Source organism: Maylandia zebra, linkage group LG19 (genome assembly GCF_041146795.1).
Source record: "Maylandia zebra isolate NMK-2024a linkage group LG19, Mzebra_GT3a, whole genome shotgun sequence".
NCBI lineage: Eukaryota > Metazoa > Chordata > Actinopteri > Cichliformes > Cichlidae > Maylandia > Maylandia zebra.
In genome coordinates, this window is record NC_135185.1 from 18,972,526 (window position 1) to 18,986,563 (window position 14,038).

General features: G+C 41.0%; 1 protein-coding gene across 2 annotated transcripts; it reads left to right on the forward strand.

Moving 5' to 3' along the window:
• The first annotated feature begins 30 nt into the window (after window positions 1-30).
• capn3a (calpain 3a, (p94)) lies at window positions 31-13,954 on the forward strand. Of its 2 annotated transcripts, none has more exons than XM_004540012.5 (21): window positions 31-552; window positions 1,142-1,211; window positions 1,932-2,050; window positions 4,604-4,737; window positions 5,099-5,267; window positions 5,570-5,653; window positions 5,831-5,925; window positions 6,040-6,117; window positions 6,201-6,361; window positions 6,754-6,923; window positions 7,092-7,103; window positions 7,279-7,487; window positions 9,103-9,139; window positions 9,405-9,482; window positions 9,648-9,705; window positions 10,068-10,141; window positions 10,449-10,517; window positions 10,630-10,705; window positions 11,242-11,358; window positions 12,763-12,821; window positions 12,927-13,954. In XM_004540012.5, exons 1-21 carry the CDS (start codon window positions 301-303, stop codon window positions 12,951-12,953), a joined length of 2,148 nt encoding a protein of 715 aa, XP_004540069.1. In that variant the 5' UTR covers window positions 31-300; the 3' UTR covers window positions 12,954-13,954. The 2 variants fall into 2 exon arrangements, with proteins under 2 accessions (XP_004540069.1, XP_004540070.1); XM_004540013.5 differs by having other exon boundaries at window positions 33-552; window positions 10,068-10,132.
• The last annotated feature ends 84 nt before the right edge of the window (window positions 13,955-14,038 follow it).

Consider the following 14,038-nt stretch of genomic DNA (forward strand, 5'->3'; position numbering starts at 1 on the left):
ATCATTGTTCACTTTGGCCAATGGGGACGCATCAAATGGACGTTTACGTGATATGCGAGTTTCTGTGCATATGTGTGTGTGTGAATGGTAATGCAAAGGTGAATGCATGTGAAGTGAACATCTCTTTCACACCAAGCGTTTGCATCTACTCTGTGACGAAGAAAGGGGGGGACGTCACACCAAGAGAGAGCCAATCACATATTAGCTGTTTGGATTTATGCCAGGCCTTTTGGCTTGTAAGACTTTAGTACAAGTGGCAAAAGCCAGTTTTTTTTTTTCCAAAAAAACGCCTGAGACAAGATGCCTTATACGCCATCTGGCTTTTTTTGCGACCGGTTGATCCGGGAACGAGAGAGGAGAGACGGGGAAGGATCTCTGAACAAGCCCTTGCGCTTCAACGGCCAGGACTATAACACCCTCAGACAGGAGTTCCTTCAGAGGAAGACCCTGTTTGAGGATGAGACTTTTCCGGCCACTGTGGAGTCTTTGGGCTTCAAGGAGCTTGGACACAAGTCCAACAAGGTCAAGAACATCGTCTGGAAGAGACCCAAGGTAGGAGGGGGGACTCTGTTGGCACATGGAGAGGCACTTTGAAGTGGGGATGGACACATGGGAGGTGGGATGTTATTTTTGGTACACAGCAAATGAAAGCATCAAAGAGAAACTGTATTTTTCCGGCCTGAAAAAGGAATTATTTTATGGTGAGAAGTGTTTGCTGCTGTGGAAATTTACCTAGAGATGCAGATGGGATGAAATACTCCACACCAGTTCAGTTTCTTCAAAGCTGAGCTCAGTTTTCTTGATATAGCATCAAATCACAACAACAGTCGCCTCAAGGCTCTTTATAATGTAAGTTAAAGACTCAACAATAATAGAGAGACCCCAACAATCACAAGCACTTGGCGACAGTGGGAAGGAAAAACTCCCTTTTTGCAGGAAAAATAGAATGAATTGACTGCATTCCCAAACAAACTAGGAGGGATTAAGTCTGTTTCATGTTTTTTACTCTAATTTCTCTAATAAGATTGGTACATGTGAAGAATACTACACCCTTATGACTCAGAGACATACATAACTGCTATAAGGCTAGTTCTTGTTCCATGTTTAACTGAAGTAAATTATTTGTGTTTATTTTCTGCAGGAAATCTGTGAAAATCCTCAGTTCATCGTTGGAGGAGCCAGTAGGACAGATATCTGCCAGGGAGATCTAGGTAAATTATGCTTCCTCTGGAATTTTAGGCCCACAATTAGATCACAACATCAGGCAATACCAGGTGATTTCTATTATGTGAAAATAGCATTTTAATAACATTCAAAAGGGGAAAAGGGGAGGGACTTGATTTCAATTTCTTTTTAGCAAACTTCACTCGACAGCATCTGACTTTTGACAGGATTGGGGCAAGAGCAGATCCAACACAGTCTGCAGTGACAGTCTTTATTAACAGGGTGGCAAAATATCCCAGCGATCCCCTCAGCACGGCCTGTCAGCCTGCAGTGGCCTCCCCATATTGTGCTTACGCTTTTGGAAGGGAATCCAGGAAGCAGCATTTCTCATTGTTGTTTTGTTCAGACAGCAAATAAAGGGGTCCAAATGGGACAAAAGTCCTGGTAGACACTGTTAACCATTGAAAAACTTACATTGTTCACAGCCCTTTGCAGCTAACACCCTGCTACACACCTGGTAAAAAAAAACAAAAACACGAGATCAGCACTCGGCAGCGATCTTTCACTCCTGGAATACAAGAAATGTTCAGGAGAGAATTTCCTGTCTGTGTTTCATCTGATTTCCAAAATTTCACTTCATATTCTTTATGTAGGCTGAGGGTTTTTTTCTCACAATTTTCACTGCACTGGAGAAGATTTTAAAATCAAATTTAGGAGTGGAATAACTGCTTCCAAAGACATAATTACAAGTAATTTTTTGTGTCCAGGTGACTGCTGGTTGCTGGCTGCTATTGCTTGTCTCACCCTGAATGAGAAGCTTCTGTACCGTGTGGTGCCCCCGGACCAAAGCTTTTCAGAAGGTTATGGTGGAATCTTCCACTTCCAGGTCAGAGCCACCCGCCTGCAACCCTGAAATTATTCACACAATATACTTGGTTGAAATTTTTATTAATAATAACAATAACTATATTTGTGTAGCTCTTTTTAAAACACCCAAAGTGCTTTACAGTTTGTATAAAACCTCACATTAATGAAAAGTGTGCAGGCCCTAGCATGACTGATGCACAACATTCATTCATTCCTGCATCCATTCATGCATTAGATGTGAACCACAGCCAAAAATAATGAGCAAAATATCTGAGAGCCGATCAAGAGAATTAATAATATATTAATTAAGAACAATATTTATCCAAACTAAACTGAAATACTTGATTCTATTCTCTACAGTACATAATGTTATTAAGAGAAATCCTTGCATCCACGTGAAAATCACTGCAAAATCAGCACCAGTGATCACAGTTTATCTTCTGTGGATGCAGTTATGAAGTCAAACAAAGTCCACCAAGGTGATGCAAGACTCTAATGTGTTGACATCAACTTAAAAAAAATTTGCATATATTTTTAAAAACTTCAGATTTCCCATTCTTTTTTATTCATGTTCTCCACAGTGCCCCAGTTTATTTTGGCTTTTGTCAATACATCTTTGTAAAATCAAGATTAATGAAGCAAATAATGAGGCATTGTTATTCGTTTAGGCATTTTCAAGCTTTCATTCTAGTGTCTCACATACAGTGGCTTGCAAAAGTATTCGGCCCCCTTGAACCTTCCAACGTTTTGTCACATTACAGCCACAAACATGAATCAATTTTATTGGAATTCCACATGAAAGACCAACACAAAGTGGTGTACACGTGAGAAGTGGAACGAAAGTCATACATGATTCCAAACATTTTTTACAAATAAATAACTGCAAAGTGGGGTGTGCGTAATTATTCAGCCCCCTGAGTCAATACTTTGTAGAACCACTTTTTGCTGCAATTACAGCTGCCAGTCTTTCAGGGTCTGTCTCTACCAGCTTTGCACATCTAGAGACTGAACTCTTTGCCCATTCTTCTTTGCAAAACAGCTCCAGCTCGGTCAGATTAGATGGACAGCGTTTGTGAACAGCAGTTTTCAGATCTTGCCACAGATTCTCGATTGGATTTAGATCTGGACTTTGACTGGGCCATTCTAACACATGGATGTGTTTGTTTTAAACCAGTCCATTGTTGCCCTGGCTTTATGTTTGGGGTCGTTGTCCTGCTGGAAGGTGAACCTCCGCCCCAGTCTCAAGTCTTTTGCAGACTCCAAGAGGTTTTCTTCCAAGATTGCCCTGTATTTGGCTCCATCCATCTTCCCATCAACTCTGACCAGCCTCCCTGTCCCTGCTGAAGAGAAGCACCCCAGAGCATGATGCTGCCACCACCATATTTGACAGTGGGGATGGTGTGTTCAGAGTGATGTGCAGTGTTAGTTTTCTGCCACACATAGCGTTTTGCATTTTGGCCTAAAAGTTCCATTTTGGTCTCATCTGACCAGAGCACCTTCTTCCACATGTTTGCTGTGTCCCCTACATGGCTTGTGGCAAACTGCAAACGGGACTTCTTATGGTTTTCTGCTAACAATGGCTTTCTTCTTGCCACTCTTCCATAAAGGCCAACTTTGTGCAGTGCACAACTAATAGTTGTCCTATGGACAGATTCCCCCACCTGAGCTGTAGATCTCTGCAGCTCGTCCAGAGTCACCATGGGCCTCTTGGCTGCATTTCTGATCAGCGCTCTCCTTGTTCGGCCTGTGAGTTTAGGTGGACGGCCTTGTCTTGGTAGGTTTACAGTTGTGCCGTGCTCCTTCCATTTCTGAATAATCGCTTGAACAGTGCTCCGTGGGATGTTCAAGGCTTGGGAAATCTTTTTGTAGCCAAAGCCTGTTTTAAATGTCTCAATAACTTTATCCCTGACCTGTCTGCTGTGTTCTTTGGACTTCATGGTGTTGTTGCTCTCAATATTCTCTTAGACAACCTCTGAGGCCGTCACAGAGCAGCTGTATTTGTACTGACATTAGATAACACACAGGTGCACTCTGTTTAGTCATTAGCACTCATCAGGCAATGTCTATGGGCAACTGACTGCACTCAGCCCAAAGGGCGCTGAATAATTACGCACACCCCACTTTGCAGTTATTTATTTGTAAAAAATGTTTGGAATCATGTATGATTTTCGTTCCACTTCTCACGTGTACACCACTTTGTGTTGGTCTTTCACGTGATTGATTCATGTTTGTGGCTGTAATGTGACAAAATGTGGGAAAGTTCAAGTGGGCTGAATACTTTTGCAAGCCACTGTATGAGAGTTTGATCTTAGTCATACATGATTGGAGATTTTGAAATTTTAAGACTTCACTGCTGCTGACTATACGATGTTATCAATGTTATACAATGTTACATGTTTTCCATTAATTTGTGACATATTTTAGATTTAAAGATGAGTTGATTAAAAAAGAAAATAATCACACAACTTAAAAAGTTCCTGGCAACACTTTAAATATATCATTGTCCTGCCGTTTATTTTAACACGTGATTCTGTGGATTGTTTCTCCTTCGTCATGTCCTTCTGCTCATCAGTTCTGGCGTTATGGTGACTGGGTGGATGTCATCATCGATGACCGCATCCCAACTTTCAACAACCAGCTGGTCTTCACTAAGTCCGCTGAGAGGAATGAGTTCTGGAGCGCCCTGCTGGAGAAGGCTTATGCCAAGTGAGTGTCTTTATGCTCGAGTGGGGGAAAGCAGAGCAAAATGGTGCATTTTGGTAGTTTTATTCAACTGTTTAATCAGAATTATCACAATCCCAGAGAAAATTAAATGGTCACAGTTGCTCCAAGACCGTAAGAACAGTAACTAACTGAACTAAATTGAATTTTTACTAATATTAAGTATTACAAAGTTACAAAATATAACAAATAGCTCTAAACATTATGATTCATGCATGGTTGTGGGAATTGCTCACGTTATTAGACATCCTTATACAAAATTAACTTCCTAAAGTCAATTTAAAGGCTTTATTGTTGCGCTGATAAGTTAATGCCTAAATGGACAAAAACTCTCTCTATGATCCAGGCTTCATGGTTCTTATGAGGCTCTGAAGGGTGGAAACACCACCGAGGCCATGGAGGACTTCACTGGTGGAGTCACTGAGTTCTACGAGATGAAGGAGGCTCCCAAAGAACTCTACAAGATCATGAAGAAAGCTCTGGAGAGAGGGTCGCTCATGGGCTGCTCCATCGATGTGAGACACTGTTGTCTCTCCACACCTCTTCTCTAGTATTAGTGTTGATGTTTTATTCTTGATAAATTTACACTAAAGCAGTCGAACCACCTCGCTGTGCTCAGATTTGATGAAGATGAAGTTGATTAAAGCCTACAGTATGTTAACTTCAGCCACCAGGTGTCTTGAAAATCAAAGCAAGCTTTTCAGCTGCTATTAGGCTCCTCATTCAGAATTGTCATTATGCACAGTCGTGCTGGTGTTTGCATATTTATTTCATTTTATCCCCATCAAACTTCCATTACCTGTTTTTTAATCTGCAGTCCCTGGTTCCTGCCCGCTTTGAGACACGTACGGTGACGGGACTTGTGAAGGGACATGCCTACTCTGTGACAGCAGTGGAAGAGGTAAAGTAGTGTGTTTTGTCCAGTGAGATTACACCAGCCGCTCAGCAAAAAATTGAAATGGAGTGTACGGCTGTACACTTTGAAGCCTTGAATGCTGCATTAATACGAACAGAACAGGAAGGTGATGGATTAATGTGAGTTCATATTAAACCCGAGAGTCTCTCTGAAATACCACAGTGCCGACCGTCTCAGCACAAGGAGTCTAAAGTTCGTCTGGTGCGTCTCAGGAACCCGTGGGGTCAGGTTGAATGGAATGGTCCCTGGAGTGACAAGTAAGGAATTTTTAACTTTTACAATTTTTAACCCTACTTTAGCAAAAAAACTCAGTATTTTAGTTAAATCCCTCTTTAGACTGTTTCACTATATCTAATATATTTCCTCAACAGCTCCAAGGAGTGGGCCACACTTTCTAAGGCTGAAAAGGAGAAGCTTCAACATCAAAGTGCAGAAGATGGAGAATTCTGGTAAGTGAGATCTACAGTTTTTACTATTTTGCTACATTTGTCTGAATCCATAATCTTTCCTGGTCTCTTGAATTCCTGTACAGGATGTCATTTGAGGACTTTAAGAAGAACTACACCAAGATTGAGATCTGTAATCTCACCCCTGATGCGTTGGAGGATGATAAGATCCACAAGTGGACGGTTTCTGTGAATGAGGGGCGTTGGGTGAGAGGCTGCTCTGCTGGAGGATGCAGGAACTATCCTGGTAATCTACTGTAGAGATGTTTATTAATCCTTTCTCACCAGAGAAGAACAGAGTGGTCTTTCACTCATACACCAAACATGTGAAAAAGCTTTACATTGGCTGAAGAATAATGCACCTTCCACCCATTAATTTTCTACTACTTATCAGCAGTCTAAGCAGAGAACCCCAGAATTCATCACCCACCCATCATTCCCAGATCATTCCCGAGACATATAATCTCTCAAGGGAATCCTGGGGCTTCCCCAGTGCATAATTTGGATCCGCAATTTCCAGTTTAGGCATTTTTCATTCCAAAAATATAATGCATAAAGAACCTGACTGTCCTCTTTTTAAATGGTGAATATGATATGATAGATAGGAGAGTAAGAGAACAGTAACCAACTCTCTTGCAGACACTTTCTGGACCAATCCTCAGTACCGCCTTCGCCTGCTGGAGGAGGATGATGACCCTGAGGACAACGAGGTGGCCTGCACCTTTGTGGTGGCGCTGATGCAGAAGAACAGACGGAAAGAGCGCAAGATGGGAGCCAACCTCTTCACCATTGGATTCGCCATTTACGAGGTGTCCACTTCAGTTTTTAATCATTGTCCCAAGACTTTTCCATTTTCCAGCCTCTGTTGCTAATTTACTTTCACAGCTGTCCTTTTTTTACAGACAAAAATACGTCGATTTGATTCTGCCGCAGTTAAAATTAATGTTGTTACTGATGTTGCTATTTTCTCTCGACAGGTGCCAAAGGAGGTAAGGAAGGCGTGAAAGGGATTCTCAGCAGTTTGCGAGTTAATTCCACCCCACGCTTTATATTTTCATAGCCATTCTTCCAGTTTCTTTTTTCATCACCAACTTTAACTCTGAGGAAATTCTTCAGTACTATTTTGCATTTTCTGCTCTTTACATTGTGACTACCCCAAACCAGATGCATGGAAACAAGCAGCACATGCAGAAGGATTTTTTCCTATTCAACTCCTCCAAGGCGCGCTGTAAATCCTACATCAACTTGCGTGAGGTGACCCAACGTTTCCGCCTGAGCCCTGGCGAGTACGTCATAGTACCCTCCACATATGAGCCACATCAGGAGGGAGAGTTCATCCTGCGAGTCTTCTCTGAAAAGAAGAACACCTCAGAGTGAGTGGGAGAGGGTGATCAGGGTGGCCTAGGATGCCATGAGGTGGGAATGGTTATATAAGTAGTTTTCCTTCTAGTATGGTGCAGAATTGTAGTTGGATATGTTCTGATCTTATATTTCTTAGTAGGGCTGGGTATTGGAATACAGCGCATTGGCTGTTTGCTAAGATAGTTATTTATCAACTTATTCCTATTACCGGTGTTAAAGATAAAGTCAAAGCACTCTTAAATAATGAGGGTAGGGTTTGATCTTCATGGCAAAATGAAAAGCTTCAGTTTTCATTTTGCATGGTTAACGTAATGAGGTATATTTTTTTCCAGACGTATCTTTTCCTCAAAATATCCAAATGTTTTCAGTACCTAAATCTAACCTGCGAGTAAATGTGAAAAAAAAAGGAGGACGTTTATCATTCTGCGTTAAATAATGCCAAAAACACCTTGTGTCTGACAGAACAGCAGTAATTCAGATTCTAAGATTAGAATCTGTTATATAATAAAGGTTAGGGTAAACAAAGAGGTATACAGAAATTATTAAATATATTATATTGCAGTGCCTGTATTTAGATCAATGCATTTTAGTTCTGAGTCCTGTACTATAAAGATAGTCTCAGTTCAGTTCAGTTTTATATATAGTGTCAAATCTTCCTTCCACCGAGCCCAGCAGTCATTACATTTTCCTGCAATCGTTTGACATTTACACATTTGCAAAGTCTTACAAACCCTAAAACAAACTAATAGATAAAATGACAACAATACCCAGCCCAACTGTATGTGCAGTTTAATTAGACTTGGAGTTTATGAGGGATTTCTCTACCCTGTGTGTGCGGGTCTCTGTGTCTGTTAATGAGGGTGGGATTTTCTGCTTGGTGGGTGGGACACAAACCACCAAGAACAAACTATTTTAACGGCGATTTGATTTGTAGAATCAGAAGAAATCGGCCCGAGTTCGAAGCTGTTATGGAATCTTTTTTAGGACAAGCATCTTCAGATTTGGGGATGATCTGGTAAACTTTCTAAATATTTAGTACTGCATACTCAAGCCTCAACAAACATCTGCACCTCCCAACCATCCCACTGCTGCCCAGAGGACCAGACAGCACGCAGAGCCGGCCTGAACTCTGATGGACCCGGACTTGGGTGTGACTCAGGGTGTGCGACGGATGGGCTTTGAATTACCTAACATGGCTTTAGATCACAGTATACTATGACACCATTAACTATGCATGTCACAAATTACCTAAACTAATTAAAAATAGAAAGCTCTGGTGACAATCAAGTTTGCCCAAAATAAGAACAATCGGGAAGAACAAAACTTGACTGGAGGAAGCAGCAGGTGATACAAAACTAACAGCTCCATTTGCTCCATTAAGCGTTTTATGCAATCATTTTCATATTTTAGTGCAATGTGACTTTGGGGACTATAAGCCTATAAACTCCTTTATAATAAATCTGTCAGATGACTTACAGATTCAGCACATCAACATAATTCATGCAAAATTTGATGAGAATAAATTTGATGAATGCAGTAAGAAAAGGAAAAAAAAAGCAGAGGCTTATAGTCCAGATGAGATGATGGTGTCACCGTGGTGACTGCTGTTTATTCGTCTTCACTCAGGGAGATAGAGAACAGGATCGAGGCTGACCATCCAGTGGTAAGTGTCCTCTTAGTTTTCCAGAGTGTGTAGAGCTACTGCAGCACAGGGATTGCCTCAATATTTCTTCCAAGTATATCTAAGTGTCTGGTTACTTTGGCAAGTTACAGAAATAAGCAGCAAAAAGCTTCAGCTGCTTTAGTTTATCTTATTTTGTTCTGCAATTGTGGATATAACCAGTTTGTAATGTAAAGAACAAATAACTTGGAAAGGATCATCTTCAGAGTTTTTCATTCTTATGCTTTGTGGCTCAATGACGCCTCAGCCAGCACCAGCTTCAGCGGGGGAAGAGAGCGAGGAGGACCAGCAGTTCCGGACTATTTTTCAGGAGATAGGCGGCGAGGTCAGTGCAGAAAGACGAGGAGAATGGCTTTAAATTTAAAAACCCCAAAACAGAACATTTTGTGTTTTTCATTAGCAGAAAACATTAGGCGATTGCTGTACTTTGGAAATTAATCTCCTGTCTCTTCTTTATTGGTGTCCCCCTCTGCTCTTCTTGTTTTCACAGGATATGGAAATAACAGCCAACGAACTGAGAAACGTTCTCAACAGAGTGATCACCAAGCGTAAGTCCAGTCTGATAGGCTGAACTTTCCGTCATTATAAAACTTACAGGACACATGCACACATCAGTCCACAGCAGGCAATTCCCTGCTTGATCCATCAGCCACCAATTTTCTCAACCTTTTATCTAATTCAGGGCTGTTTATACACATGCAGGTAACTAAGGGAATTGAACACAGCTGTCATGGTTTGCTGTGTGGCAGGCAGGATGTAGGACCCAAATGCAGGACTCACACACAGGAATTTAACTGAAAGCTGCAGCTTTATTGCTGGGAAACTTCAGCAAAAACTTCAGGAAAGGCCAATAGCAGCATGCTGTCTTTAACTGTCGTCCTCTAAGTGTTTTCACTCTTTATGTTCCCAGACAAGGACCTGAAGACGGAGGGTTTCAGCCTGGAGAGCTGCAGGAGCATGATTGCTCTGATGGACGTATCCTTTGTATCGAGTGCATCGGGCTGGCTGTGTTGTCTGTAGGAGGCACAACCTGCCGAGACCCAGGCAGGGTCTGTGATGGATGCTCATGGGGCTTAGGCCTCATTTCAGTCACAAAACAGTGACAGTTGCTTTTAACCTCTAACTTTGTGTGGTTTTAAGCAGTCTGTGTGTTTACTTTGGCAAGTTTATGATTTTTTCCCCATTTCATTTGGCTCAATTTACCTAACTGAGAAAAACCTTGTTGCACCACTCAAATGCGACAGTACGACTGACACGGTACACCATTTTAGTCTTAACTATGTCTCCTCAGATGGATGGGACCGGTAGACTCAACCTTCAGGAGTTCAGACACCTGTGGAATAAGATCAAACAGTGGCAGGTGAGAAAAGAGTTTTCAGTTTATTATTATATCAGAAATTCTAGAATCGTTCTGCATTAAGCTTCTGCTCAGCTTATTGTCATACATACCGATCATACCCGATTTCTTTCAGGGAATTTTTAAACACTATAACACCGACCAGTCCGGTATCAACAGTTACGAGATGAGGAATGCTGTCAATGATGCAGGTAATAGCATAAAACACAAATACAGTACTGTGCAAAAGTCTTGAACCACATCTCGTTTCTGACTTGTAATTTTTAAAGCGGTCTTGAGCAAAATAGTTCTTCCGACTTTCTGAGATTTTCTTTGGACATCTGCAGCTTTTTTATTTATTTTTAGTCCAGTCCTTATACCGTACCATTTTCAGAGAAATGATTTGTTTGTTTAGCCACTTAACATTGACCTATGAATCATTCAAGCATAAAAATGCACCCAAGTCAAGGGATGATCTCAGTAGAAGGGGAGCTGTCAAGAAGCTATTTTAAGGAAAGGACACAGGGAGAAAAAGTCATACCAGATACTGACTTTCAAGCTCCTTAGAATTGTACAAACGGCTTTTTCCTTATATCATCTATTTCTGTGTAGCTGCACCTATTTCCCATTTTCCACTCCAAATATAAAGAAATGAGGTATATTATATGACATATGTGAAATTACAGCTTCAACTCATCCTCTAAATGTTGTTGTCGCTGTACAGTCATGTGTCTCATGTCCCGCTCAGGCTTCCGTCTCAACAACCAGCTCTACGACATCATCACCATGCGCTACGCAAACGAGAGCATGAACATCGACTTCGACAGCTTCATCAGCTGTCTGGTCCGGCTCGAAGCCATGTTCAGTAAGTCAGTGAGATGGAGTTCATATTTTTTTCTGACATTTGAGAGGCTGAACAACCTCTACACCAAACAACAACAAAAAAAGCACATTTCCCTTCTTGTGCCTATGTGTATGCATTTGAAAGTTTCCAAGGATGCCAAATAATTCAGGTTGAATTTTGGGAAAATGTTGATTCATAGGCTGAACCATACAAAAACTTAAAAGTTAAATAATGAGATGTAATTGAAAGATAGTGGGTCTGCTTACGGTACCTCACCTTAAAGGAAAGTTAACAGTCATGGCCAAAAGTTTGCTACTTCAGTTTTTATTCAAACTATTGTTTTTTTACATGTTTCTAAGTTAGAGTGAAGAACAATCATAAGCATTTTATAATGGCAAATAAATCAAATTTATGCAAAGAGTTCCTCTTTACATCTGCAGTTCTCTGGATATCAGCTTATGGACCAAAACCTCATTGATGGCGATCCATTCCTGCTTTATTGGTGCTCCCAAGCTGATCACAACTAGTGGGATTGTGGTCTTTAACCTGCTTTTTAAGGGTGGATTTTTAGGGCTTTTTTGGGATAGTTCTTAAAAAGCCCACAAATTGTGATCACGTTGGAGTGCAGAAAGGCAGGAATGGATCACCATCAATCATTATGTCCCAGAAGATGATATCCAGTAACCCACAGAAAACTGCAGAAGTAATGAAGAAGTACCTCAACACTGTAAATACTGACTCCATCCATCCATTTTCTTCCACTTACTCAAATCAGGGTTTGGGGCTGGAGGCTATCCTAGCTGTCATCGGGCAAGTGGTGGAGTAAACTGAATAGGTTGCCAGTCTGTTGCAGGGTAATACACATAGAGACAGACAGCCATTCATGCTCACATTCACACCTACGAGCAATTTAGAATCACCATTTAACCCAACTCCATGCATGTTCTGGGGCTGTAGGAGGAAGCTCCACACAGAAAGGCCTCAGACTGGATTTGAAACCAGAACCTTTTTGCCCTAAATAAAAGCTTTTTGCATAAATTTGCTTCATTTGCCATTAAAACTCTTACTAAATACGTAAGAATGTAAAAAAAATCATCTAAAAACTGAAGCGAGGTACTGACATGAGTGTACTCTATGCTCTCTAGAATGCATAGGAGGCTATAGGAAGAGTCCCTGCAGTATAGTCAGTTTAATCAGATTAGACTTTGGTGTTTCTATGTACTTTATCATTTGTATCCAAACTTTTCTTCTGACATGACTGACAGGCCCACTGGATTAGTAAAAATGGCATTTGTTCCTCCAAACATTGTTTTTGTCATTTCTTTGTGTTTAAAACCAAGTGTAGTTTCATTTCTTTTGGCCCTTATATGAGATGAACCACACTCGTGTTGAACTGCAGCTGCATTGTGATGTTTCTCTTCTCAGGGGCGTTCCAGGCCTTTGATAAGGATGGAGATGGTACCATCAGACTCAGTGTCCTGGAGGTACGAATCTTTGATTATAAAACACAGATGTAGATATATTTATTTAAAAGGTCAGCACTGGTAGCTCTGTAATCCAATGAACCTCTTCCTTGTGTCCATCTTTAGTGGCTCCAGCTGACCATGTACGCCTAGAAAGCCCAACCATCTCCCAGGTGAGCTCCACTCCATGCGAGGACCAGACCTGCCAGCCTTTACCTCAAAACTCAGTGTGCCTGACTACCGTTAGCCTTCATGCACCTCACCTCCAGCTCTGCTCCTTCTACTCCAAAATGTCCTTTCATTTGATCTTTCCATTTTTCTCAGCAGGTCTCAGGCCTTTTGCATTTCCTTCTCTGCCTTTGTCCTCCCACCTCTTTCTCTCATCAAAATATCAGTCTCAGTCATGAGCTCTGTTCTGATTTTTTTTTTTTTAAATACATACTTACCATTAACATTTGTACCATCTCAGGCAGCAAACACATACGACCTCTTTTATTCTGTCATAATACCTCACAGAGCCTCACCCAGCAAACCCACCTCTGTACCATTCATATCCCCAGCTAACATCTCCTCCTTCAGCCTCCCTGTGTTTTCTTCTCCTTTTATCAAACTGAGCAGCAAGGCCTTTCTTCCTGTATTCATTCCAGTGAACTGGGCTCTCTGGTGGACAGTGAATAAAAACTGTGATTTACTCTCGAACCTGTTATTAACTAAGAATCTGTACAAGTAGGGCCTAACAAGGATTGAAAATATCACTGTTTCCTCATTAAGTTTTTGTTTTATTTGCTGATTTTTTTTGTAAGCAATGAATCCACCTGATCGATCGGCCTGGACTCAATCACATATAATCCCACCCATCAGTAAAAAACATATTGTATATATTGTTTTCTGGTGAAAAACTCAGGCTTCTTGTGTTTATCTCAGCTGAAAAACTGTCCAGTTCTCCAGTGCTATTTGTGGATGGATGAAAAACAAGAAGAAAACTGAGAAGCAATGGGTTTTTTCTTTCTTCCAAATTGGATTTTAAAGACTAAGGCTAATGGGTTGAACTGCAGCTTTGTTTTTTTTTGTGATTTTCCTCTTAAGGCTTTGGTCTAATGAGTGTACTGCATTTTTAACCACTTTAACCAAAAGAATAAATGTGTAGTTACTGATTTGACTGCGTTACCAGTAATTAAGTTGTGAAACTGTGACAAATATGCAAATTTCAGTAAACACTGAGTGAAATAAGAAAACAC